The 26,734-nt window shown below is 37.8% G+C and overlaps 2 protein-coding genes across 13 annotated transcripts in view; one reads left to right on the top strand and one right to left on the bottom strand.

The window, feature by feature from the left end:
• FGD6 (FYVE, RhoGEF and PH domain containing 6) overlaps positions 1 to 11,952 on the bottom strand; it is a 116,265-nt gene extending 104,313 nt beyond the window's left edge. For 2 of the 4 annotated variants that reach the window (XM_040491191.1, XM_040491192.1), the window contains exons 1-2: positions 11,758 to 11,952; positions 3,697 to 6,097 (exon numbers count right to left, since the gene is read on the bottom strand). In XM_040491191.1, coding sequence (XP_040347125.1) covers positions 3,697 to 6,097; positions 11,758 to 11,773 — 2,417 coding nt within the window. In that variant the 5' untranslated portion in view covers positions 11,774 to 11,952. The remainder of the gene's footprint in view (positions 1 to 3,696; positions 6,098 to 11,757) is intronic. The other 2 variants (XM_040491193.1, XM_040491194.1) reach the window with 1 other exon arrangement.
• A 354-nt stretch (positions 11,953 to 12,306) lies between these two features.
• Positions 12,307 to 26,734, top strand: part of VEZT (vezatin, adherens junctions transmembrane protein) — a 78,818-nt gene continuing 64,390 nt past the window's right edge. For 6 of the 9 annotated variants that reach the window (XM_040491179.1, XM_040491178.1, XM_040491177.1 and 3 more), the window contains exon 1: positions 12,308 to 12,445. In XM_040491179.1, coding sequence (XP_040347113.1) covers positions 12,410 to 12,445 — 36 coding nt within the window. In that variant the 5' untranslated portion in view covers positions 12,308 to 12,409. Of the gene's footprint in view, positions 12,446 to 26,734 lie in introns of all 9 variants that reach the window. The other 3 variants (XM_040491180.1, XM_040491182.1, XM_040491181.1) reach the window with 1 other exon arrangement.

The following is a 26,734-nucleotide window of genomic DNA, read 5'->3' as shown; positions in this document are numbered from 1 at the left end:
ACCCAGGAAAACTCAATAATCATTCATTTTCTTTGAAGTGCTTATAATAAGAATTAAACAACAGAGGAAAAAGGTAGAAAGGTTCCAGGGAAAGTTTTTCTTGGTTAGAGAGTTAAGAAATCCACTACAATTTCAAAAGGAAAATTCCCATATTGGCAAACTATTATTTTGCTAATTTGTCTATAACTCTTTAATATTAACAGCCCAAATTTACAAACTTCCCTATGAAAATCAAACTTCTTAAATAATATTAATAAAGAAGCACTCATTAACCTGAATGCCAGTGAGACAGAAAGGCCTGCTGCCTGCTATGTATTTGAGGGTAATCGTGTTTGAAACATTTCAGGCAAGAGAGCTCCTAACTATACCCAAAAGGCACCAGAATACTCCAGAGTTTCTCACAATCTGGCTCCCAACAAAACTGCTTTTGAGAACCCAGGGCAGTAAGCAAACGGTGACCCATCTGGGAACACCAAAAGCTACAGTTTCTACGGCCAGGGGTATTCCCTTCACCCTCCTTTACCTTCATATTTGGCTATTCACCCTTCTTGGCTGCAGGGCTTCCCAGCACCACTCCTCACAGCAGCCAACTCCCCTCCTCCAGTTTCCTCTACTCACTCTTGCCTGAGGTCAGAAACCCAATTAGCAGAATCCTGCAGTGGAGAATGGGGAGGGAAAGAGAGGAGGGATAGGAATAGTGAGGAGAAAGGAGGGAAAGAAAATCCACTGCACTCTAAATCCCAATCACCCAGCCCTTCCCTTCTCCTTATCACTCCCAATGCCTTACAGTCTTTCTCAAAGCAAACCCAGCCCCCAATTTCCTCATTCTTTAGTCACCTCACCCTTTCCATAAACACTGCCTCTCAGACTCAGTGGATTTGCTTCTCTGACATGGGGGTACTCAACTCCACCCTGGCCAATGCTCCTGCCTCAGCACAAAAAGAAGCTGAGAGGAAGAATTCACCCAGGACAAGGGAAGTGGAAGCCAGTACAGTAATGGTTAATATAATTTGGGTGCTAAACTGAGTCCTTTACCAATGTTTCCAAAATTGTTTCTCTGGACAATACACTCTAAGTTCCAAATTACAATTAACTTTTAGAATACAATCGTGTTTGTAACTGGGAACTGTATACAATAATTTCCTGATAAATGACAAACATGTTATGAATTAGTAAATATTAAGCTGTTGGATTCATGAAACATCTATCTTCTAAAGAAGGTGACCATAGCTTGGCAGTGTCTGTTTACTAATCCAGAATCTGGTTGATTATATATGTGGACTCTGTAAAATTAGTAAGTCTCTGTGAGCCAATCTCCTCTGAAAGAGCCAGAATCTCTTCCCTGAGGATCGAGAAACTGTTAAAGACACTTGTCTACTCTTTCCAGCAGAACGATCTTACATAGGGTTAATAATGTGTTTTTTCTAATCATTTTAGAACTTTACTGGGTTGGACTTTAATTACTGCAAGGCAGAGGTCTATATATTTTCAACAGCTAGATTACCAAACAGGATTTCCATTTGGATCCACTCAACTCACCTGAAATGTATGTCCCACTTCTCATTTACCTTATTTTAGGGTGTCCAGGTATCCTCCTCATGAGGGCTTGGATTTTGCCTTCTCTGTCTATTCAATGTTGTTTACAAAAGGTACAACCTCCCAGGAAAAGCTGTTAGTCTGACCCTATGACTGAAGGCTTTTGATTCAGCTGGCACATTTCAAGAGTCTCAAGCCTGGCTCCCTGCTCCAGGCCTAAACAAAAATCTCTGTGGAAAGCTAATTCAAAAGCAGAGCTCACTCACTCTTCACCAGACTGCCCTACTTGACAGCCTGTAACCTGTCCAAAGCCGCCCTCAGTTTCCTGTGGCCTTGAGAAAGAACCCTCCTTAAGAATGCCATCCAGCTGCACAGGCTGGCTGTGTACATTAACCCCTTCCAACCACGTTTCCCACCACCACCGGAGCAAAGCGCCCTGCGTATGAAACAGCAGAAAAAGGCTGAGTTCCAGAAGTTTACAGCTGGTGTTAGCAATAATGACAGATCCTTGAGATTTAAGCCTGAGGGCCAATGGGATGGCGAAACCTCCAGTTTCAAGAAAAAAAACTTCATCTTAGGTAAGGACAGTAGTATACCATAAAGAAGCCAAATTAATTTCCCTTTCTCACAGACACACTATTCATTATACAAAAGAATATTAAAAGGAGGGCAATACCAACAAAACTGTTCCATGGACAGAAGAGCAAGCATGAGAATACTTTTTTTTTTTAAGTTGGGATACTTAATTTCAATTCTCTGTCAAAATATTTATGCCAAGAAAAAGGCTTTTGCCTAGGTACTAACGTTCAGAGTAGACAGTTGTAAACAGAATGTAGTCAGCTATGAGAAAAGTTAGGCAAGGGAGGCTAAGTCTTTCATGGGTCGAAGGAGGAAGGACAGGGTTTATCAGTAAAGAAAAATGTTAGGAGAGCATCTGTAAGCTAAAAAAAAATTAGAACAATTTTACTTGGTACACTAAGATTTTGCTTGACATTTTTATTTATTCAATTCTCCTGATAATCCTTTAAGCCCCTACTACGTGCCATATATGTTAACATTTCTACAAAAGTCCCACTGTAGATCTGAGTATTCAAAGGCTTGAGGTTTAAATATAAGAACATGAAGACTTCAAAAAGGGTCTATGTGCTTTTTGTTAAACACAAAACACTTTAAATGCAATGCAAAAGCCCCTCTTTGTGACTACAGAGAGAAAAAAGCAGCTGCAGTGGTAGTGTTGTGGGTTGGGTTTTTTTTTTTTTATTTTTTGCCTCTTTTTTATTCATTTTATCATCCAACCAACACCTACTCATTCCTCCTCAGCCCCTTGGTTGACCTCATGAAGGATAAAAAGGTATGACTCAAACTCTTCTTGGAGCTTAAAACTAAAAACAGAACATCAGACATACCAATAAATAATTACACCATAAAACACACAGAGAAAGGCTGTAAGGATACCACAGCATAAAAGGGGGATCAGAATAGGAAATAAACACTTGCTACCAGGTCTGTAAAAGCTTCATGAAGCCAGTGGTTGCTGAGCTGGACCATTAAAGATGGTCAAGGTTTTAATAAGATGGATGGAGTAGGTAGGTATATCAGAGGTAGCATGTACACATACAAAACAGAGAAAGAAAGGATAGTACCTTTCCACTTCCTGCATTTTTCCTATGTCCATATGAAGTCAGCAATTAGTCCTCAACAAGCAAAATAACTAATATCAGAGAGGGAATTTTGCAAATTTAGAGGTTTTAACTGACAAGGGCACCATAGGCAAACACATGGATTTCAAACTTTACAGATTCCTACACCTAACAAATAAACCTCACTGAACTGGCCAATTTCCTCTCCTAGTTTCCTGCTATGACTTCTAAGTTGGTGCTTTGGAGGCCCTGCAAACTTGCTCTTCTAGGTCTCTCTTGTACTATCTACACTACCACTGGGTCAAATTCTTTGAATCAGCTACTAAAATAACTCAACTACTTCAAGCTTGCAGTGAAAACATCCATTCTGGCTATATGATAAAAGAATACTGTAGTTTGGAATAATTTAATATATGCTTAACTAAGCCACTCTCTCACCAAGTGATTTTCCCCATCTCACAGGGTTGGTGCAGGTTAATTTCAGTTAAAGCGCAGTGCCTGTCTGGCACCTAAGTGTTACCTGGAATGCTGATGTCTGGATTCAAGTTGCAGCTGGCCATCTGAAGCTTCATATGGCTCTTCTACCTCATACACATTTGCATCGGTGTCCTCCATGCTTCTGGAATTTTGCCATTCTAACTCGGGAGTTTTCCCTACAGCCATAATAAATGGCAAGTTCTCATACTCTGGTATTTCCTCATAATGGCGTATATTTTCATACTCTGGTGCATAGCCACTTGTAATAGATTTGCAAGGTGTCTGAGATGATGACTCCCTGGAGAGCATTTGGTCATCCAAAGACTCAGATCTTGGTCCATTAGCTGCACTGGTCTGGCCCCGAGACTTTTTCCTCTTCTTCTGGGATTCTAGGCTGTAATTATCTGCAGAGTATGCTTTGATGGGCTTACTTTTCTTTTCTTCTACCAACGTGCCATGCCAATCACTTTCAATCCCTTTCCGCTCCCCACCTGAGAGGCTGCCTGTGGTTGTATCTCCAACTTGGCTATTCTTGAACCAAAATTTCTGGAAGTCACTCTTCATGAAACAGATGGACAGTTTCATGTTCAGCAACTTCTTTAAAGAGTTCTTCTTTTGAGAGTCTTTGCAAGGCTTAGTGCACCTCTCCACATCCATAGCAGATAATGATTTCGCTCTAGGCTTAGTCGTGGCAGTTGAAGGCTCACTATTTGATGATATGGTGACAGATTTTAAGGATTCTGGGTTCCCCGAAAAGGGTAAAATAGGATGAGGTAATTTCCACACTGGCTTTTCTGAAGTCTGTTTAGTCATATCAAAGGAGGACAACATACCATGGTTTTGGGCACACAAATGTCGAAGGTGATTTCTTTCTAGACCCTTCTCTGAATTGTTTTCTTCATTTGAGGGATAAGAAATTTTCTCCACCAGCTCCTCTGAGGCAGCTTTTTTAAGTACTCCTGCAGCAGGCAAGCTGTGTCTCTGAGGTTTTTTGGGGACAATTCTTGAGGAACTTTCACCTTTTATTATAGATTCTTTTTGCATTTGAGGGGCAGACGCTTCCAGGTTACAGGCAGTAGGCAAATGTTCATTGCAAGTTAATTTGAGTTGCTTAGGCAGGCTCATAGATAAAGTACTGCATCTTATAAAACTGGTCCCTTTGTCCATAGCAAGTGACATACTGGAACCATCTATTGTCTTGGTGTCAGAACTCAAATTACAATCTGTTTCTATTTTGTCAAAGGAAGATGTTTCATGACACATAACTTTCTGTGGATTGAGTAAATTTTGTCTGTCACTGTTGCAGTACGCATTCAATTCACTTTTATTTCCTGGCTTCACTTTGTCCACCTGTTCCTGGTTACACAAAACATTCTGATGAAGAACACCAATCTTACTGTTTTTCAAACCAGCTTCTAAAGGACAAGAAGGGTTACTGTCTAAATTCTCTGGTTCTTCAGTACTTTCACTAGGAACATCTATATACTTTTGGCGTAACAGACGAGCAGCCCGTGTCTTTCTGGGCTTGGGAGTTGGAAATTTGGGGGTATATGGTACTAAGTGAATTTCTAAGGGACCAAGATCTTTGACTTCTGATTTCTTACTAACTCCATCTGAAGATGGAAAAGTACTTCTTTTATCATTTTCCAGAGTTTCTCGTTCAGATGAATGAAAGCAACTGTTGCTTTTTTCACTGCTATGCTGATAAGTTTCATCACTAGGAATCTGTAAGTGGCAGTGGTGATGATCAGGAACTTTTTCAAGGCTGGACCGGGAAGGTGACAGGTCTGCAAACTCAATTCTGAATTGTCTGTTGGAATTACAGCCATCAGTCATTTCTGGGCTGTCTGTGGAGCTGTGCTTCTGTAGGGAAATAAAAGGTGATGCTCGTTGTGTTAAAACATCTTTAAGCTTCTCTTCTAGGATGTTTGCCTTTAAAACTACTGCATTCTGGCTCTTGACTTTTTCAAAGTTAGAATCACATTTACTCCTTGTTTTTATAGCTGAAGAGGACTCATCAATTTTACTATTTTCTAAATTTTCATGCATTTCCAGGGGCTCTAAGATAAGCTGCTTTACACACACATGTTCTCTATTCCCAAGTTTATGGATACACTGAGAATTACAGGAGCACATTGGTAAAATATAATCGCTGCTCTGATGCCCTACATTTTTACAATTAGAGTTGTCAGCATTTTTAGGTAATTCCTGTTTATGCTCTTGCAGGTTCACAATGATTTTCCTTGATGGTGACTGCCCGATGTCTCTAACAGGTGAGCCTTTCAGAACCTTTGGTTTCGGGGCTATTGCTGGTTTGGTTTTCTTTGTTGACTGTGGAACACTAGAAATCACAATATCAGGTTTAGGCGCAACAGGAGGTGGAGCAGGCTTATTATTTGCTACCACAAGCTTTGGCTTGGGGGCCACTGGTGGCTTCTTAATCTCTAGAAAGGAAAAAATAATAATTTGATGACAAAAACAAAAAACAAAACCCAAAAGATGATAAATGATTAAATTTGATAACATTTTTACTTTTTTTGACAAAATGGTGAACTTACATTTTACTAGGCAGATTATGTTAAAGAGTCAACGTTACTCTCGAAAATTCCTTAAATTGTCCTTCAATTCCAGTATACAAAGCTTTGGGTAGAGTGTACATTTCTTATCAAGTCCAAAACAGTTTTTCTTCTAACTCTAGAACAGATTACCATTATCTTCAGTAGACACTAAATGAGATCATTGGCTTCTGCTTTTGGGACCCTTATAGAAGAAAAGTACTTCATTTGCTGAGTGCTAAGTGAGTGAATTTGCCTAAGTTATATGTAGATAGAACTCTTTAAGTTTGCCTCTCAGTAAGCAGTAGTATTCTTCAACTTCAATGATATACCATAGAGTTATATAAATGCTTTTTCTCAAGATTCTACCCCACTAGAACCCCAAAACTATCTTAAAAAGGAATACAGAAATAAAAAATTTTCCGAACTTAAAAACAAAAGTAATTCTTCTGTATTATTGGATTCATTTTAAAGTTGTATTTCTCTGTACAGAAATTGTCATTGGGAATTTTCATTATAATCCTTCCCAGAGCTTTATTTTTTAAAAAGTCATGTGTATAGGTTCTACACCACATCTAATCAATCAGAGATTCTAGGAATACAGCCTGGACACGTGTATTCTTTTAAGTTCCACATGTGAATATACTGTGTACCCTTAATTAATAATGACTACTGTAGTACATTTAAAAGATAACCACACACACACACAAAAGATGACCACAATTTCAATTGTAGCAATCCTCCCTTGACATTATATAAAAAGTACTTAATAAACACCTATTATACAATGCTAGGTTTATACAGACCTAGTCCTATCCTAAAGGTACCTAATAAAAGCCTCACTCAAAAGACCTATAAAATAAAGATATACAGAGCCCGAATATCTGTATTTTTTTTAAAGTTCTTTAGGTTTTTCCACCTAAACTATCTCTTATCACCTAGTCACATTTCCCCAAGGAGACCTAAAGTAAAAATATTTTATCTTATACTTCTTACACTGCATGTTTGTTCCTCCAACAGGATCTAATGTCTAACAAAAACTTAATTTACTAAACAAAAACCATAAATCTTTCCAAATAGCTGTTGGACATTAAGTACTTGAATACACACAGGCTTTGATACTTCATTTAGTGATGATTTTCTTTTCAACAAAGGAAATTAGTCACGACACTTGGGAAGCTATGACATGAAAGTGTGGGGGTGGGTAGAGAGAGAGGGAGAGAATAGGGTGCTCTACTTCCTTTTACCAATCATTTTCCCAAACCAAGGTCACACAATGACATATGCCCTCTCATTCAATTCCTGGTATAATGTCATAATAAAGAAGATAATAAAAAAATACTTCCAAAATAATTTAATACAAATTCCCAAAGCTACACAATTTCACTTAGCTATTTAATACACATGCTATTACTTTTAAGTAGAAAAAATTGTACAACCATTCAAAACCTAATGATAAACCTTGTTATAATAGTCTATTAAATTAAACTCTTGACCTATTAAGTCTTAAGGGAAAGTACGATTGCCCTAGGCCTCTTCCCAACCTCCCACCTTACCCAAGATAATGAAAACTGACAAACTGTCATGTTGATTTCATTTTTGTAACCATTCTTAAAACATCTTATCTTTGGGATTTTTGAAGGAATTAAAAAAAAAAGTTTTGCAAGATAGAAAGAGTTCTGGAGATTGGCTGCACAGCAACATGAAGGTATTTAACACTACTGAACTATACACTTAGAAATGGTAAAGATGGAAAATTTATGTGTATTTTACCACAACTAAAAAAACCAAACAAACCCAAAAAACAAAAATCCAGTCTCATCAAACTAATCTTTTACTTTCTTAATCTTATAGCCTGTCAAAAGCTTCAGGGCCATCTAACCAATCAATTTTTGCTTTTTAGTTAAATTGTTTTTTACTCTTTGGTAACAATTGCACTATTTTCTTTAAATGTGCTTTATACACATTATCAGCATATCAGCATATTATACACATATCAGCATCCAAGGGCCATAAATACCTGTTCTCCGTTAGTTTTGTAGAAATTCAAGCAAATACGTATGAGTGGTGGTTGATTCCCGACAAACACAGCATAGCATATGTACCTAACACTTTCAATGCTCACTCACTGAATTAAATAGATGACTGTGAACATTAGCTTACCACTGTTAACTATGTATTGGAGGAAGCAGATTAACATAACTCAGCTGGCTAACCTAATTCTGTGCCTTTGTGAAGATCTGGTTGCCTCAGTTTCCTTACTTGTAAATCAGATTTGAACAGATTTCTAAAGCCTATATGATTCTGAGATTATAACTTCTGTGATCCTTGCTTCAGGAGAATCCTTATATTCTCTAGTCCCTTATCTTTATATGATATTTCTTCAGTAGGGCTTTGTCAGTCTTCACCATTAGAAGGCAAGCTCCAAGAGAGGAGGCATTTTGACATAATGCTCTATCCCCAGTCCTGAAAACAGAGCCTGGGAATAGTCAAAGCTGCCACATACATACCCTTCAATAGGTCTCAGTAACAGACAATTTCTTTAAAAAAAAAAAAATCAATGGGGCGCCTGGGTGGCGCAGTCGGTTAAGCGTCCGACTTCAGCCAGGTCACAATCTCACGGTCCATGAGTTCGAGCCCCGCGTCGGGCTCTGGGCTGATGGCTCGGAGCCTGGAGCCTGTTTCCGATTCTGTGTCTCCCTCTCTCTCTGCCCCTCCCCCGTTCATCCTCTGTCTCTCTCTGTCCCAAAAATAAATAAAAACGTTGAAAAAAAAATTTAAAAAAAAAAATCAATATCCATTTAAATGTAGAATAATATTCTGAAAAGTTATCAGGAATCAACTTCAGTAGGATTATTAAATGAGTTATTAATCATTAGTAAGAGCAAATATTTAAGTCACTGGTATGGCAATATCCAAAATCCTTTTAATTTATTAATTTTTTAAATTAAATTATTTAATTTATTAAACTACATTTATTTAATTTATATTATTATTATTATTTTTTAGTGGCTCTATCTCAAAAGAAACACAACTCAAAAACACAAGAACACACTCAAAAACAAGAAACACAACGCCAAGAAATCAAAAAATAACAAGTCATTATGGCCTGCTCCTATGTCACTCTTGAAATAAGTGCATGATGTTTGGAAATGAACCCAGCACCTTTGGATCTTAATACTGTAACAACATTTAGACCCAAAAGTGTAGAGCAAAGCAGCAACTCTTTTATTTACACAGCTGTTTGGCTTCAGGGAAAAATAAGGTAAGAAAGTAAAGCACTAGTACCATTTTACTATTACAAACATACGCGTCATCTGTTAGACACAGATGGCTGTAGTTCACATGTGCACACCTTCTTAGCTATTGGCCAGCCCAAAGGCAAAGCACATTAATGAGGCTGTATATGTTTTAAAAGATACAAAATATACACTGATAATTATCTCTCCCTTTTCATATACTGACTAGAATAATTCTAAAGTCTCTATTACGGGCCTACTCTTTCACAGATGCAGAAAAACGAAGAAAGCTCTTCTTCAGGATACATATAACTTAGATGTTCTACATTTATCTTATTTTTAAAAAATGAAGCCAAACCATCCCAAATACATCAGATTAGATTTAATGTAAACAAACACGCCCTCCCCCAACTGCAAATAACACTCTTAATGTTTTAATTAATTTGATTATTGTACCAAAAAGCATCATAAAGAGCTTACCAAAATGATAAACACATAATTTTATAAGAATGGAAACAAAACCCCAGTTCTCTTCCATATTCTCCATTTAGACGTGATAAAGAATAAAAAATCTTAACAGACAAAAAGATAGTTAATGTTCTCAGCAAGCCATGGTAAAAACCAAGTAACTCAGCTAAACACAGGAAGTGTTCTTTTAAACACCACAAAAATGTCTGTGGATTAATTGTAAAGTTGATAAAATATAAAAGTAGCTTGCATTATTCTAGGGTAATTCAAATGAAAGAATCAAACTTCCAGACTGAGCCCTGAACCAGATTCACATACTTAAATGTTTCTGGACCTGTTCATTATAAACTGTTAGGACTAGAATTGAAAACAATACATTTAAGGTATGAATATTTTAAATGTGTTTGAAACTCCAAAGGAGGTGAGAGCTAAAATGGCTGGCAAGACTTTTAAATTTCTAAACATTTTAAATTTAAGTGGACTGGGTCAGTAATAAAAATTAAAAGGTGAGGTACAGAAATTTAAGATGAAAATAGTTCACCTCAAGTACGTAGAAAGTCTCCCCTTGGTAACGAAAAGAGTTTATAAACCTTTTAGTGTATGATAACGTATCTCTTATACATACATGTAACATTAAATAGGAAAGATCTGCAATATGTTCAGGAATACTTCACTCCTTGCTTTCTTATCCTATTGGCTAACTTTTTACCTGGTTAGCTGTAATCTGATTACACCTAGCAATGCAACACTCCAATATATCTATGATTTAAAAATAATACAAATCAGAACATTGAGAGTGCTGTTTGACAGCTTCAAGTTGCAGAAATTTAAAACAAATGCCATGAAAAGCAAAGAAAAATTGATCATACTTAAGTGCTGATTTTAGAAGCAGCTTTGAGGGGAAGCCTAACACTATTGTACTACAAAATTCTTAATGAAGCGTATTTCTTTAAACATGGGCAAAAGCATAAAGAAAAATCCGCAATACTTAATGCATTATTAAGTTCTGGTTTAAAAATTAACCTATAGTCTTATAAAGTGCCTTTTTCTTAAAGCGCTTTTAACAGTAATTAGCAATTACTTTACTAATCATGTTGGAAAATAAGAACTGTCCCTTAAGACTGTTTAGAAACACAACGCCAAGAAATGCTCAAAATTCACACAAAGGTAAATTACAGGCTTTGTCATCTGGATGAAGAGAAAGGACTATGGGAGGCAGACAGAAAATAAGGCTTCGACGAACAGGTAGAAACAGAAAAAAAAACATAAAAACTGGGTGAGGTGAGGAAAACATTGCTATCGACAATTCTACTCCTCTGCTTCTCAGGTAACAGGAAAAACCACCAGGAGAGGAGTCACAATGTCTAAACCTCCGCATCTAATAAGGGTCAGGGTTTCCAGTTGGTACTGGGTTCAAAGGGACTCAGAGCGGTGGCTGAGTTCAACACTCCGGGAACACTGCCCTTTCCTAGAATAACTGATTTCTTAACATGGGAATCTAAACTATTTTCACACGCAAAGCCAAAGTCGCCCAAACTTTGGGACACACGAGCAGATGTTTCCCTCTTCACATTTAGTGATTCACCTGGCGCAGAGCTCCCAATGCGGGTCTCCGTTTCAAGGGGGATCCCAAGAGAGACACGATTTCTAACCAGCCCCTCTGGTTAGGAAGGGTCGAAAATATTCGGCAGCACACGCCGTCTGCTCCGTATTTGCCACAGCCCTCGGGAAAGGCAAGGGGAACACCGTTAATCCACCCGTGAGGAGAAAGTTGCTCCAGAGCCCAAGACTAGCAGCGCTCGCTAGAAACTTTCCAGCGGCAGCGCGAGCGCCGTCACTTACCCGCGGCAGAAGTCATGATTCCCTGTGCAGCTCGCTTCCCCGTTAGCCCCCCTCAATCCATGCTCCTCTTACAGTCCATTGTTTCAAGAGTTCTCTTCAAGAAGAGAAAAGCTTCTGCCAGGGGCCGCATTCCGTCCGAAGGTCCCGCGGCGCAAGCAGAGCGCCGCACAAAGGACGCGACCGGCTCCAGGGACTCAGCGGCGCTCCCGGGCGCGAGCCGCAGGCGGCGGGCAGGCGAGCACGAGCGCCTCCCAGCAGAGCTCGGGGAGGACGGCCAGGCACGGGCACGAGCAGGGCTCACCGGGGCTTCGCCGGCGCGCGCCCCACTCCAGCTCCAGAAAAAAAAAAAAAAAAAAAAAAAAAAAAATCTGTACTTCAGGCGCCCCCTGCTCGTCGCAGCCGTAAAAGGCGGACAATAGCTCCAACCTCCTCCAATCAGTGGGCTCGGGCTTCCTCCCGCTCCTGCCCCTCCCACCCACACGCTCATCCTTTGCTCCAATAAGTGGCCCTGAGAGGGGGCGTGCGCTGCGACGCATTCTGGGAATTGTAGTTTTCTGGACAGACGGGACAGTCCGTAGCAGACGCCGTGGTGCCGCCTGTTCTCCCGCCTTCATTTCCCATCGTGCTGAGGCGGGTGGCATGGCGGAGAAGGATGACACCGGACTTTGACGAAGAGGTGGTTTTTGAGGTAAGGGGAAAATGGCGGTGGATGTGGATTGCCTTTGTTTGAGACGGACAGGGGGGAAGGCGAAGGGCCGATCCCGGGACAACGGATTGGGTGACGCTCCTGCCCGCCTAGGTCCTCGAATCTCGGCGATTTCTGGGCCTAGTGTTGGTGGCAGCCTGACAGGTGTAGCTCCAGGCACCCTTGCCGCGGCAGCCTCGGCCTCAGGCCCGCCCAGAATTCCCAGCTGGGGCTCCGTTGCTAGGCCGGTGGACAGGCGCCCCCTGCTTGTTCCTTCCCCGGGGATGGATATGCTCGCGGGCGTACTCTGCCCGAGCGGGGCGGGGTCCTATCGTGCCTTTTGGATACTCCTGAATACAACTTAGCCTCCCCCTTTTTCGTCCTCGATCTTTTGGGTCAGTATCCAGAAGTGCCTCAGGTCATCCTTCACGGTCGAGGCGTGGCCCTCGTAATGAAGGCAGCAGGTGCCCGTTTTCTAACACGTTTTAAAATCTATGTGTGGGACCTACTGCGAGTATTTAGGACCGAGGCATATCAACATCTAGGTCTAATTCTTTTGTCCTTTGCTGTTGCGCTAGGTGTAGCCCGTTCTTCTGACTCGAGGCTCTGGGTGTGAGTGCTTTTGTGTGGGACTATTTTAAGACGTTCTCTGCCATCTTGAATGAAACACACACGCGCGCGCGCGCGCACACACACACACATACACACACACACACACTCACACACTATGGCGAGTATTTTGTTGCCACTTATCTATCAGATGCAGGAGAAAATTCACACCTGTTATAGATACATTGCAAATATGTATGCTTTATGTTCACTCATCCAAATAGATTGTAAGAAATTTTTAAAAAGAAATGGCCTATTCCATACAGTGAGAAAGCGAGGCACTAAGTGCAGAATGATAAATGTTGAAATATGTATAAACTGCCGTTGGAGGATTGATTTGGAAACAGGAGTCTATTCTTGTGGCCTCAGAGAAGCTACACCCAGTAAATGATACCGGAGATAAATCTTGAGCTATGAATCGGATTAGACAGATCGAAAGGAGAAAATGCATTACCGGGAAAGAACTGAATATGCCAAGGTTAGGAGGTGTGAAAGTACCTGGTGTGGATTTTTTTAGGGGCATGAGTGGGAGGGTTGCTATATAAAGTGGCTTCATGTGGCTAGAATGTAGCAGTAGTGAAAGATAGGGCCATTTTATCAAAATGAGGAGTCATTTGGAGGAGCTCATTAGGGAAGACAAGTGTTTGAATTTTGGAAATGAGAGAAAAAATGATGGAATAATGGCTTGGACAGATAATTCTAAGGTAAAATCAAGGAAGCAGTTACAGATTGAATGTGGGAGCTGAAGGAGAGACAAAAATGTAGGTTACTCAGATTTCTAGGGTAAAGAAAACTGGGCGGATGTTATTTTTTTTTACCCTATTTTCTTAGATTTCTGAATATAATAGTAATGAATGCCCAAAGAACATTTCAGTATAGAAAATAAGCCACAAAATTAAAATTATCTGTTAATCTACCAGCCAAAGATGGCCCCTATTAACGTTATAGTATTGTGTTCTTACAGACTTTTTTTATGCAAATGTATGTTTAATGTGTGATATTTTTTAAAGCAAAATGTATCATACGTAGAATTCTGAATGTATTTTTCACTTAAATTTATCATGAGTCTAACTATTCATTACTCTTTGAAAATATTGTTAATAACATAATATCCCTGCATGCATGTTTATCATAATATAACCATTTTCCCATTATTGGATAATTATATTGTTTCAAAATAACCATTGTATCAACACTGATATGATTCCATCTTTAACTGCAACTCTGATTTTTCCTTAGAATAATTTCTAGAGGTGAAACTAATGGGTCAAAGGATATGACAATTTTTTAAGACTTATATAGAAAGGTTATACTAATTTATGTTTCCATTAGGAATAAGAGCATTGATTTCACCAAATCCTCAGCAACAGCCTTCTTAGTTTCTTTTAATCTTTGATAATTTGATAGGAAAAATAGCATTCCATTGTTCTAGTGTATATTCAATGCATTTATTGGGACCATTTTTATTTCTTTACTTGCCTGTTTCTTTTTGTATTTTTTTGTCCATTTTCCTATTGGATGCTAGCTTCTTAAAAATTGATTTGCATGAGTTCTTCATATGTTACTTAGACCTTGTAAGAAATTGTAGAAAATTTCTTCCAGTTTGCTGTTTAATTGACTTGCCTTTTGTCATGTACATTAATCTTTTCTGTAGCATAATAGTAATGAGGAAAGTGTACAAATCATAAGTGTGTGCAGATTGATGAATTTTAACATGTTGAATACACCAATGTAAGCAGCAGCAGCCAGATCAAGAAACTGAACATCACCATCACACCAGAAGCTACCTCTTATTTCTTTTGTCAGTTCTGCCCACTTCAGATATAACCATTATTCAGACTTGGAATAACGAACTTAATTTTGTCTATTTTTATAGTTTATACACTGTGCAATTCTATTTGTATATCTCTTTTTTGGCTAACTTTTTTTCTTTCTGGTTTTGTTAGATTCATCCATATTGTCATGCGAGCATTTGTTATTTCTCCATAGTATTCCATGTGAATGTATGACAGCTTTTTAATCCATCTTACTGTTCATGGTCTTTGAGTAGCATCCAATTCGGGACTATTATGAATAGTGCTGCTTAGTATGTATGTTTTGTTGAACGTATTTCTTTATTATTATTACTATTCTTATTTTAAGTTGGGGCAGAGAGAAAGGGACAGAATTCCAAGCAGGCTCCACACTGTCAGCCCATTGCAAGTCTCGAACTCAGGAACCATGAGATCATGACCTGAGCCAAGATCAAGAGTTGGATGCTCAACCAACTGAACCACCCAGGCACCCCTTGTTGAACATATTTCTGTTGTATATATATTTAGAAATGAAATTACTGAGTCATAGGAAATGTATATGTTTACCTTTTGTAGGTACTGCCAAATATTCCAACCCAGTTATACCAGTTTATACTCCTACCAGCAGTCTATAAGAGGTCTAGTTGCTCTACATCCTCACCAACACTTGCTAATATCAGTCTGTTTTTTTTTTTTAAGTGTATTTATTTATTCTGAGAAAGAGAGACAGAGTGCATATGTACACTTATGCACCTGTACCTAAGAGCTGGGGAGGGGCAGAGAGTTGGAGGAGGAGAATCCCAGGCAGGGTCTGTGCTGTTAATTTGCATTTTCCTGATAAGGAAGTTGAGAATCTTTTTTATATGTTTATGACCCCACCCATTGTTTATCTACTTTTGAAAAGCCAATTCAAGTTTTTTGCATATTTTTCAATTGGGTTATCTCTTTTACTGATTTAAAGGAGTTCTTTACATATACCTGATACAAGTCCTTTGTTGGATATATGTACCTCAGATGTCTTATCTCAGGATATTTGTAGCACTCTCTTAATTGTGCCTTTCAGTGAACAGAAGCTCTTAACTTTCTTATAATCCAATTAAACCTTCTTTTGTAGTTAGTACTTTTAAAGAAATATTTGCCTACTTTAAGGTTACAAATGTATTTTCTCTCAAAGCTTTATTTTACCTTTTGCATTTAGATCCGTCATCCACCTGGAACTGATTTTTGTATGGTATCAAGTAAAGGTCAACATAATTTTTCAAATAGATGTCTGGTTAACCTGGCATTTACTCAACTGACCATTCTTCCACTGAACTACCATGTTGCCTTTGTAATAAATTAGGAAACCTTGTATGTGTGGCTCTATTTCTGGATGCTCTCTTTTCCATTGGCCAATTTGACCATTCTTATGCCAATAACATTATTTTAACCACTATAACTTTATAAAAAATGTCTGATCGGATAAACCTTTCAGCTTTATTTTCCTTCAAGGTTGCTTTGGCTATTTTTGGTCCTTTGCATTTCCAAGTAAATTTTAGAATCAGCTGGTCAATTTCAGTTAAGAAAAAAAAAAGGCTGAGATTCTGATTGGGATTGCTTTGAATCTATTGATTGATTCAACAGATTCAATTGATTTGGAGAGACTTGACATCTTTACAATACTAAATCTTCCAACTTGTGAACATTTTTACTCTCACCTTCTAAATGAGGCAGTTTCTCATCTCTGTGTTCTAGAACTGATTTTACAAACAGGGAATATAGGGGAGAAAAATTATTTTCCCTCTACCCTTCTACTTCTTGGCTGAGAACCCTGTATTAAAAGATACATTAACAGAGAAAAACAAACAAGTTTATTAACATGTATACCTCATTTGTTCATGGCATATATTGTGAAAAACCAGAGCTAGACAATATTTAAGCAGTAAAAACAGATTTTAATCCTGGCTATCACAATAGGTGAAAAGAGACCTCAGTGAGAACCAGACTTCGTTGCAAATATAGCCTGGGCAAGAGGGAATTTAATTACTAAGAGGAAACACTGGGATAAGAGGGGTTTTGGGGAGCCTGGGTGGCTCAGTCAGTGAAGCGTCCGACTTCAACTCAGATCATGATCTCGGTGCTTGTGGGTGCGAGCCCCTCATCGGGCTGTGTGCTGACAGCTCTGACAGCTTGGAGCCTGGAGCCTGCTTCGAATTCTGTCTCCCCCCTCCCCTGCCACTCACATTCTGTCTCTCTCTCTCTCTCTCTCTCTCAAAAATACATAAACATTAAAAAAAAAAAAGAAGAAGAGTGGTTTTGGCTAAACTGATCTAATAGAAGAATTCTTGCTAAAGACAGGGGTGGGGTGGGTGGGGGTTGGACATCAACCTGGGTGGGTGATAGAAAATGAGGAACCCAGTATCTATCAAGGTTGTTATGCTCATGAAGCTGAGAACACATGATCACGATCATAAGCAACAACGTAAGAGTCAGGAAACCATCACATCTGCCTCTCGATAACCCACAAAGCTGGTACAGTGGTACTGGAATTCAGAATCTATCCACTGTCTCTACCGCAACTGCCTCTGCATTACCAGAAAGCTGGTAACACATATTGGAACAAAGGAAAGAAGGAAGGAGGAAGAGAGAAAGAAAAGCCCACTTATATCTAGAATCCTAGCTGCAAGATAATTTGAGAAATCTTACATTTAGCTTTCCTGTCTCTTAAACCTCTCCTACCCTAAGAAAATTTGACTGGATATTTTTGGTGTATTTGTTTTAACACTGTTGTTTTAATGATTTTTAGAGTCAGAAGTCAAACGCATTTATGTCTTAAGACTTACTCAGGGGGCGCCTGGGTGGCTCAGTCGGTTGAGCAACTGACTTCGGCTTAGGTCATGATCTCACGGTTTGTGAGCTCGAGCCCCGCGTCAGGCTCTGTGCTGACATCTCAGAGCCTGGAGCCTGCTTCTGATTCTGTGTCTCCCTTTCTCTCTGCCCCTCCCCCACTCATGCTCTGTCTCTCTTGGTCTCAGAAATAAACATTAAAAAAAATTTTTAAAAAAAGACTCAGAATGTCATATGCTACATTAAAATTAAAATTTTAGGGGCGCCTGGGTGGCGCAGTCGGTTAAGCGTCCGACTTCAGCCAGATCACGATCTCGCAGTCAGTGAGTTCAAGCCCGGCGTCGGGCTCTGGGCTGATGGCTCAGAGCCTGGAGCCTGTTTCCGATTCTGTGTCTCCCTCTCTCTCTGCCCCTCCCCCATTCATGCTCTGTCTCTCTCTGTCCCAAAAATAAATAAACGTTGAAAAAAAATTAAAATTTTAAATTTTAAGTCAAGCAGAGTTTTGGAAAGTACTCCCAACTATATCCTTTCCCTACTTAACACTCTTTTTTAAGTGCCTTGATTTAATATCAATTTCCTGGAGTATTAGTAACTCTACTATCTTTTCTTATAATATTGACCCAGAGGTCATCTTTCAGTGCTGCTACTTTGGGAGGACCAGGGCTACACTGAAAGATGATGTAGTAGAGAATTAAGACAGAAAAGAAAGAGTGAGATTCCCAGGTCCAGGTCCCAGTCCTTGCCCCAGAACTGACCTTCTTTTTATCAGTACTAGACTGCAAATATACCTTCAAAGTTAATTCCGTTATCTTGGAACCTAACAACCCCAAGAGGCTCCAGTGGAAAGGAGTGGAAAGCATAACCTCAGACTTGGACCTCTCAGGCAGAACAACAACAGGACAAAGTTTCAAAAATGATGAACAGCATGTCTAACATGGGTACTCTGCAAAATAAATACTGAAATGCCAATATCATCATTTTACTCTGTAATTGTTATCTGTAAGATCTTTTGAGAGTATGTAGCCTCTATTGGCCTTAGGCAGGTGTTATAAAGTTCTGATGTTGCTCTTTTGTAGCTTTCAGATTTTTTCATTATAAATTAATTGTAGAACTTTGAGCCATTCATCCTTTTTTGAATCCTTCCATGCCCAGAGGAAAGAGTACCTGAAAATAAGAAGTTTTTATCAGAAGGACAAATATTTCTACCTCTTTACATTATTTGTAGTGTATCTAAACCATTTCTTTGTAACTACACTATAGGGACAAAGTTGTCCTCAAGGGACTCTTTACTCTTTCATATCTGTCCACGATAACCCTATTTCGGTGGCTGAATTCTTTGGTTTTTGTTGAAATTCATTCTCTTTTCCTTTGTTCATGACTGGGAAAGCTAATTTTTGCACCTCTTATCTCTATCTCTTTCCCTCCTACGTACTTCTCAGTAAATTATTAAATGTTAACTCTTTGTTGCCATTATGTTCAGGTGTACCCCTCCCCCTCCCCACACTAAGTCAGATAAATGTGAGATGGCTCTCATCCAATCTCTCACACGTAAAAGTCAGTTTAAAAAATCCTTCCTTACTTGAGAGATTCTCCTTTCTTTATGTTATTTTTATATATTTTAATTTAAAAAATTTTAATTACAGTATCCTTTCTATATTTGAAGGTTAAATACTATTTGTAGATTCTTTCTATTTGCATTATTGATTTGACTAATGGAAGAAAATTGTTTTTTGTCTGTGAATGTATATATTGACAGTATTTGGTATTTTGATAATGGAATTGCTGTCTGGAATAATTATAAAATTTAAGGTATTGTTGTGTCATCTCATTTTCACTTAAAATTCATCTTCAGTTTTCTGTGGTACATAAAATTCCACAATTGTATAAAATACTCTACTTCTAAATAGTAGCTGAGCTTGGAAGCATAGCAAAACTCATGCTTTTATCACTATCTGAAATTGAAAGAATACTTATCAGTGAGTTGTTAAGTTAGAACCCTATTGACATAAAAGATTAATCATTAAGGCCAAAGCTAGTTTATTACCAGATGTGCAATAATAAATTTGTTTAACACAAGTTATAAAAATTATTCTTGGGGAACAAGTCTTTGCTTTTTTCTGTCTGGGTGATATTCCTTCCATTTTGGCTTCACATATCCGCAGATCTCTAATGAGGATTTTAACATTTAAAAAAGTAGAATAAAACCAATGAAACAACAGATTTGGGGCAAAAAAAAAAAAAAGAGCTTAACATTAAAAAAATTTAAAAAAATTTTTTAATGTTTATTTTTGAGAGAGAAGTGGGGGAGGGGCAGTTGAAAGAGGGAGAGAGAGAATTCCAAGCAGGCCCTACCTACACTGTCAGCACAGAGCCTGACATAGGGCTTGAATGTACAAACAAATCATGACCTGAGCTGAAACCTAGTCCGATACTTAACTGACTGAACCACCTGGGTGCCCCAGTGCTTAAGTTATTTTTATGGTTGTCTTGGTATTTTTACACAGTTCTATTAAACGCTTTCTTTTTTTTTAAGTTTATTTATTTTATTCTCTACACCCAGGATGGGGCTTGAACTCATAAGGTTGAGTAAATAAGAGTCAAGCCCTTAGAGTTCTCCATTAATTAGGAAATACAGGAAGAGATTCGGCTCATTTCCAGTCCATTGTTAGATCAGGAACTCTTACTCAATTTTAGTTTTCTTGGTTCTGTACCAGTGTTTCTGTAGTTCCCAAAGTTGGGATTTTGTTGATTAATCCACACCATTAATTTCATGTCTCTTTAACAACTTTATTGAAGTGGATTTTCTACTTCTATATATATCTTGCCCTATCCTTTTAGTTTCACTCTTCCTTACAGATTCTCCCTTTCTGATGAAAGTGCATAATACATCATTTTGAGAGAAAAATCTCTCCTTTCTCTCTTAAGGGAACCACAAATTCTTTTTCTACTCTTTTTATTATCATTTGGGATAAGGAAAAAAGACAATAAGGTTGGATGTGATCTAATAATATCCAGACCTCATTCTAATGTTTATTGCATGCTCTTCTCACAACATGTTGCCTGTGTGTTTGACTTGGTTCTAATTTTTTTTTAAGTAGTTAAAAATGAGTTTTACTTCCTCACCTTGCTTCTGCCCTGCATCCAATAAATGCCCATTATATGCCAGTTCATTAATCAGATACTAAATGATATTAAGGGTAGCATCAGAACAGGGGGGAACTCAATCCACCATTGCTACCTTCCTTTCTCTTAGTTAAGACCAAGTCATTGTCGTTCTTTATATTTAATCAGTTGAGTGTATAAGCTGTGCAAGTCAGTTTTCTCCCTTTGCATCTCTTCAAGCTTTTTTTTTTTTTTTGATGGATTTTGTTTTGTACTATATACAATCGTACTTAAGTACATTTGTGCTATTGTATGGAAAAAAAATGTGAAGTAACTCTTTTTAAAACTTTTTGTTGTGTATAACACTTCATATGATTAATTGGATAAGATTGATTTTGATTGGAAAATCTTAGAAGCCTGCAACCAGGAAAATTTATGAATATAAGTCTTACCTGCTGCTAGTTTACAAAAAATTTTTAAGTAAACATAATTATTAAGTAATATCCTTTAAAGGCGTTTAAAAACCCCTACTCTTTCTATTACTTCTGCAGTTACTGAGTGGTAGTGAAGGAATTATGTTGAGGTTTTTTTCAAAGAGCTGCTTCTGATTGGAAAATGCTTAGTAATGATGAAGACACACCCTCCAGTTCAGTGGCCATTTTGTAGTGTGGTTCTTCTGGAGAAACAAGTGGGAACCATCAAAGAAAGAAGTGTATGGATCAGAAGAATATGGCCAAAAGGCAATAAATTTTTCATCTAGGTCAATTGGAGAAATTATAACTATGCTGTCCGTGAGTAGTTTAATTAGTAAGACCAATTTTTCTGGATGCTTTTAGCTTACTTAATCTTTTTGATTTCTGTGATTAGATTTGCTTTGCTCATATTGAGGAACAATTAAATTAATGCTTGGATTCAGGGCTTTGGGTATAGTAATTTAGAAGTTACGTTGAAATATGTAAACTACAAAAAGTATTTCCTGTTATTTTATAATTAATTTTGCAAGGTACTTTTTATGGTATTATCTATCCAAGGTTTAAGGTTGGGGGTAGGGGAAGCAGTGAGTAGTTATTTTCAAATTAATGCTTTCTGATTATGTACTGATTTAAAGATGAGTGAAAAGTCTGTAGGAATTCAGTATATTGACAATATAATTAATTGTAATGGGTAAATTTATTTTCCTTTATAGAGTTTGTAAATTATGACAATTTTAGCTCTTTATATCTAAAAGCATTTTCATTAAAAATAGAGAAAACAGCTACCTTGCATAATTTGGTAATGACAGTCTTCCTCATCAGCTTATTTTGTGATGTTCTGCAGTTAGCCTGGAAAGAAATAAGGAAATAATAGCAACTAACAACAGGAATTCCTCCTTTTCCATCATAATTTCCCAGAAAATTGCTGTTTTACATGTAATAATTACATTTATACCTATAGCTATAAGCTATATTCAAGGAGAAAAGACTTCTAAAATATTTTTAATAGCTAATAAATAATTGTTTCCAGGCAAATATCCTCCATCAAAGCCCTTAATTATAGAAAATCTTTTTTTCATGAAGATTTTGTTTTGAATAAAAGATCTTTTAGAGATTCCTTTGGCATGGCAGAAACTTTTAAAAATATATAACTTACATTACAGTACTTTCTTTTCTGAAGAAATTAAAAAACAGCTATAAATCTTTAAAGAAAAGTTACCTGTAAGTAATTTGATAGATTGTTTTAACAAGGGACTGGAAACAAAGCCTTCTAGGTAAGCACAGGTTTATTATAAATTGAAGTCTTCATTGACAAAGTCACTCCTACATTATACACTTTCATATCTCTGTGCCAATGCCTCCTGTCTTCTACTGCCTTCTGTTAGTAGCTAACTGCCTTTTCCTACTGCTTCTTGTGTTTAATAATGGACTTAAAGAGATCAGATGACATCTGACATCTGACAGCAGTTAGCATTTGATATTTTACTGACATTTTAAATAATGGAACTGTGTAATAGTTGACTAGATGATTAATTTTCATATAGACAAGTGCACAGGATCATTCTATTTATTTGCTAAACTAACAATTCGACACCTTTTTTATTAGGCCTTACACTGGGCACCTTTTTCCGCACAAATAACACATGAATGTATTCTCATTATGAAAAAGTCAAATAATACAGGGAAAGCATCAGCCCTCCCTTAATCTTCATTTTCTTCCTAGAAGTAACCACTCTCCTCAGTGTTCTGCCAGATCATTTTCAGTGCAATTATATTCATATATACATATAAGCAAATATATACTCATAATACACATAGAAATGTTGTATAATATCTATAGGATCAATGCCTAGTAGAATTGCTAGATCAATGGATATATTAATATTTTTATATACTCCCATTAATGGCATCTGAAGTATCTTTTTCCTTATACCCTTACCAACAGTATACATGACCAAACTTAAGCATTGCCAACTATCAGGTTGAAATTATATCTTTGTTTGAATTTGCACTCCTTCAATCAAGGGTAAAGTCTAGCATGTTTTTATTTGTATTCACCCATTTGTGTATTTTTTTTCTTTGAACTGCCTCTTTATATCCTTTGCCCATATTTGTAGTTTTTAATATTTTCTTATTGGATTATATGGTTTTATCATAAAGAAATTAGTTTTATCATATGTTGGCCATATTTTCTCTTAAGTGTCATAAGAGTTGTTTTAAAAACTCAGTGAGATAGCCTTGAGAATAATTTGGAAGAATAAGGTACTGTTGTTTTTATAGTCCCAGGATTCTTTGCAGCCAGTTTCAAGGTTTGTGTAATCTGACGTAAATACATACAAATTATAACTTATCTGAAGAGAAATGATTGGGAATAAAAGTAGGTATTATCGGGAGAATTATGCTTTGTTGAATTTTCTAACTTAATCTGTTAGATAATTTTTAAATTACAAGTCCAGTTTCTGGTTAAAAAAAACACAACTATATAAAATACTGTATTAGACTGAGTTAATGAATTTATTTACTCTAAATTAGTTGCAACGTAGTGAAATAAATAACAGTTTTGGCTCTCTGTTGGCTTGTGTAGATTCAAATTCTGGCTCTCTTATTTCTGTGACCTTGGCTAAGTTACATGTTCTTTCTATGTCATAGTTTTTCTCTTTTCTCAAACGAGCTCTGCCTCATAAAGTTTTCATAAAGGTAAAATGAGTTAACACATAAAATGCTTAGAAATGTGCCTGGTACTTAGAAATAAACGTAGGTAATCAGTAAATGTTTGGTGCTGCTGTTTGGGGATGAATTAGTGGGGGAGAGAATCAACCCAATAGATGTGAACTGACACTGATCATTCTCCTGTGAGAAGAAAAGTGCATCTCAGTAATATTGAACAGAATCCACAGCCTCCACTGACATTTCCAAACCAGAGATAAACACTGTTGGAACCTATGAAATGAGCCGGTGGAGCAGGTCAAGGACCGTTTCCGGACTCCCCCCTGCTTGTGGCCCCATAGCCTGTGGGAAACTGCAGCACTGGAATACTTGCTTAATTTTGTTTGTGTGATCTTGATCATGTTTGTGCCTGCTATGGCTCTATCACCCTTGGTGAGTGGATTTCTAAATTGATAATCTATCGCCTGTAGATTATTTTTCCTCTTTGCATTTATACCTGAAAATTTCCCTTTGGTTTTTGCTTGAATTATTCCCGATTGTACTTTGTTAACCCTAAGATAATAAGTATAGAACTCTTTTAAGAATGAGTAAACAGAAAAGTCATGGAGCCTGAAACAATTCTATGAAGATTTGGAGTTGCCACACTCCAACAAAGTATATTCACAGAAGGGGAAAAAAAAATCCAGATTTGTGTTTCCAGGTTAAAGTGGCTATAGTTCTATGAAACCTAAAGCCACCAGTGAAGGGGGAATAATTTAATAATTTGAGATGAGGACAACCTGAAGAGAGGAAACAATACCCCTGAATTAAAAATTGTACCATGCAGGATCAGCATTTTGGACCTTAAGTGAATAAAATCTGATAAATAAGTATGTTGTTAACCATGTCTTTTACTTTCTGTATTCTGATGCATTGATCATCTCAGGACCTTACTGACCCTGGAGGGATTGCCGCTCCCAGAGTTAACCAATTCCTAAGAGATAGCAAACTGTTCATCTAGGTGACACACCTCTCACCTGGCCACGATGCATCTGCCCTAATCATCACAGGGTCAGATACCAGACCTCACTAGGGACAACCCCTATGCTTCAGAGCCTGCTGAAATTATGCAAACTAGCCAGTTTTAAGCCTGCTTCCCTTGCCTTGCTCATTCCTTCCCAAAGAAACCACAGTAAAGGCCGTGATCCATAATTTCCTCCCTCTCCCCTCCTGACCAACCCTGGTGCTGCCCACCATGACCTCCCCTTCCTCATGGCATGGCCTGCCTCCATCTTTTGAGATCTATGAATATAACTGTCTTTCCAATGGCAGTCATCTCCTGATCTGTTGGCCTTACCTGAGCAATGAAACTTATATTTTAAAACAATAAGGGATACCTGGCTGGCTCAGTCGGTGGAGCATGCAACTCTTGATATTGGGGTCGTGATTTCAAGCCCTATGTTGGGTGTGGTCCTTACTTTAAAAAAAAAAATAAATGAAAGAAGACTTCTTCTAGATACCCTTTTTCCTCAGAGACAGTTTTATGTTATTATTGAGGGTGTAGGCTTTGGACTCAGACCAAAGCTGGTTAGTCTTACACTATTTAACTTAGCCACGTTTTTGACTTCATATGCCCTAATTTCCTTCTAAAATGGTAGGAGTAGTAATAATTTCGCTTTAGAAGTTTGTTGTTGAGAGTAAAGTATTATAGGGGCGTCTGGGTGGCTCAGTCAGTTGGGCGTCTGACTTCGGCCCAGGTCATGTTCTCATAGTTCGTGGTTCGACAGCTCAGAGCCTGGAACCTGCTTCAGATTCTTTGTCTCCGTCTCTCTCTGCCCCTCCCCTGCTCACACTCTGTCTCTCTCAAAAATAAACATTAAAAAAAAATTTTTTTTGAGTAAATAAAGTATTATAAAACATCCTTAACTTCATGCCTACCATATAAGCAACTCAAGAAATGTTAACTTTCTTTACTATTACTCTATTTTCCAGCTTTGGCTCTACTCTTTTCTGAAATACTGGCCTCTTGTAAGGCCTTCTGATCTTCTCATCCTCTGTATTACCTCTAGCTGATCTCATCTACTCAATATGTTCCCATACCTGTACCCTACTATGTGGGTTTACCACCATACCTATTTGCTAAAAGCTCAGATCTGTGCGTTCAAACTGGGCCACTTTCCTGATCTCCACATATTTTAGGTCTAAATTATTCACATTTGAGTATCTCATAGGCTCCCTCTTCAGCCTTGTTGTGCTGCCACTATTTTATATTTCAGTAAATAACACCACCTAATTGTCCAAACCAGAAATCTAGGAGTCACCTTGCCCCCCTCTGTTGCCAGCCACTTTCAAGCATAAATGGGTAGTAAATTTGAAGAGACGGTATTCACAAACTAAAGAGTGTTTATTACATTTTGAGAAAGGGAGTAGGGGTGAAGGGTAAGATAAAGGTATTTCTTATTTTATATCTTTTTGTGTTGTTTGAAATTTTTATTTAAAAATAGCAATATCGTCAAAAAATTTTTTTCGTGAAATTGAACAATTGAATTTCCTTTTATAGCATAAAAACAGTTAACTTTTTCTTAAATATTCCCAGAGAGAAGTTAATGGCAGAAAAGTCCTATAATTCTAGTGCCAGACATATAGAAGGTGCTCAATAAATATTTGATTAGTGATAAATGAACAAATTGATGGTTGGATTGCCATTTGTTTTCCCTTTCTAGCTAAGTGATTTTTCTAGTGGAATGCCGCCAGCACTCAGTCAGTGGCATCTAGAAAACAGCAGATAGTTGGTGAGAAACCAGAATCAGAATTTGACCAGTAGTTGTTGTAGACTACAAAGG

This window comes from Herpailurus yagouaroundi, unplaced genomic scaffold (assembly GCF_014898765.1).
Source record: "Herpailurus yagouaroundi ecotype Mexico unplaced genomic scaffold, PumYag 182, whole genome shotgun sequence".
NCBI lineage: Eukaryota > Metazoa > Chordata > Mammalia > Carnivora > Felidae > Herpailurus > Herpailurus yagouaroundi.
Note: the sequence above shows the minus strand (reverse complement) of the source record. Positions and strands in the feature narration are given on the sequence as shown.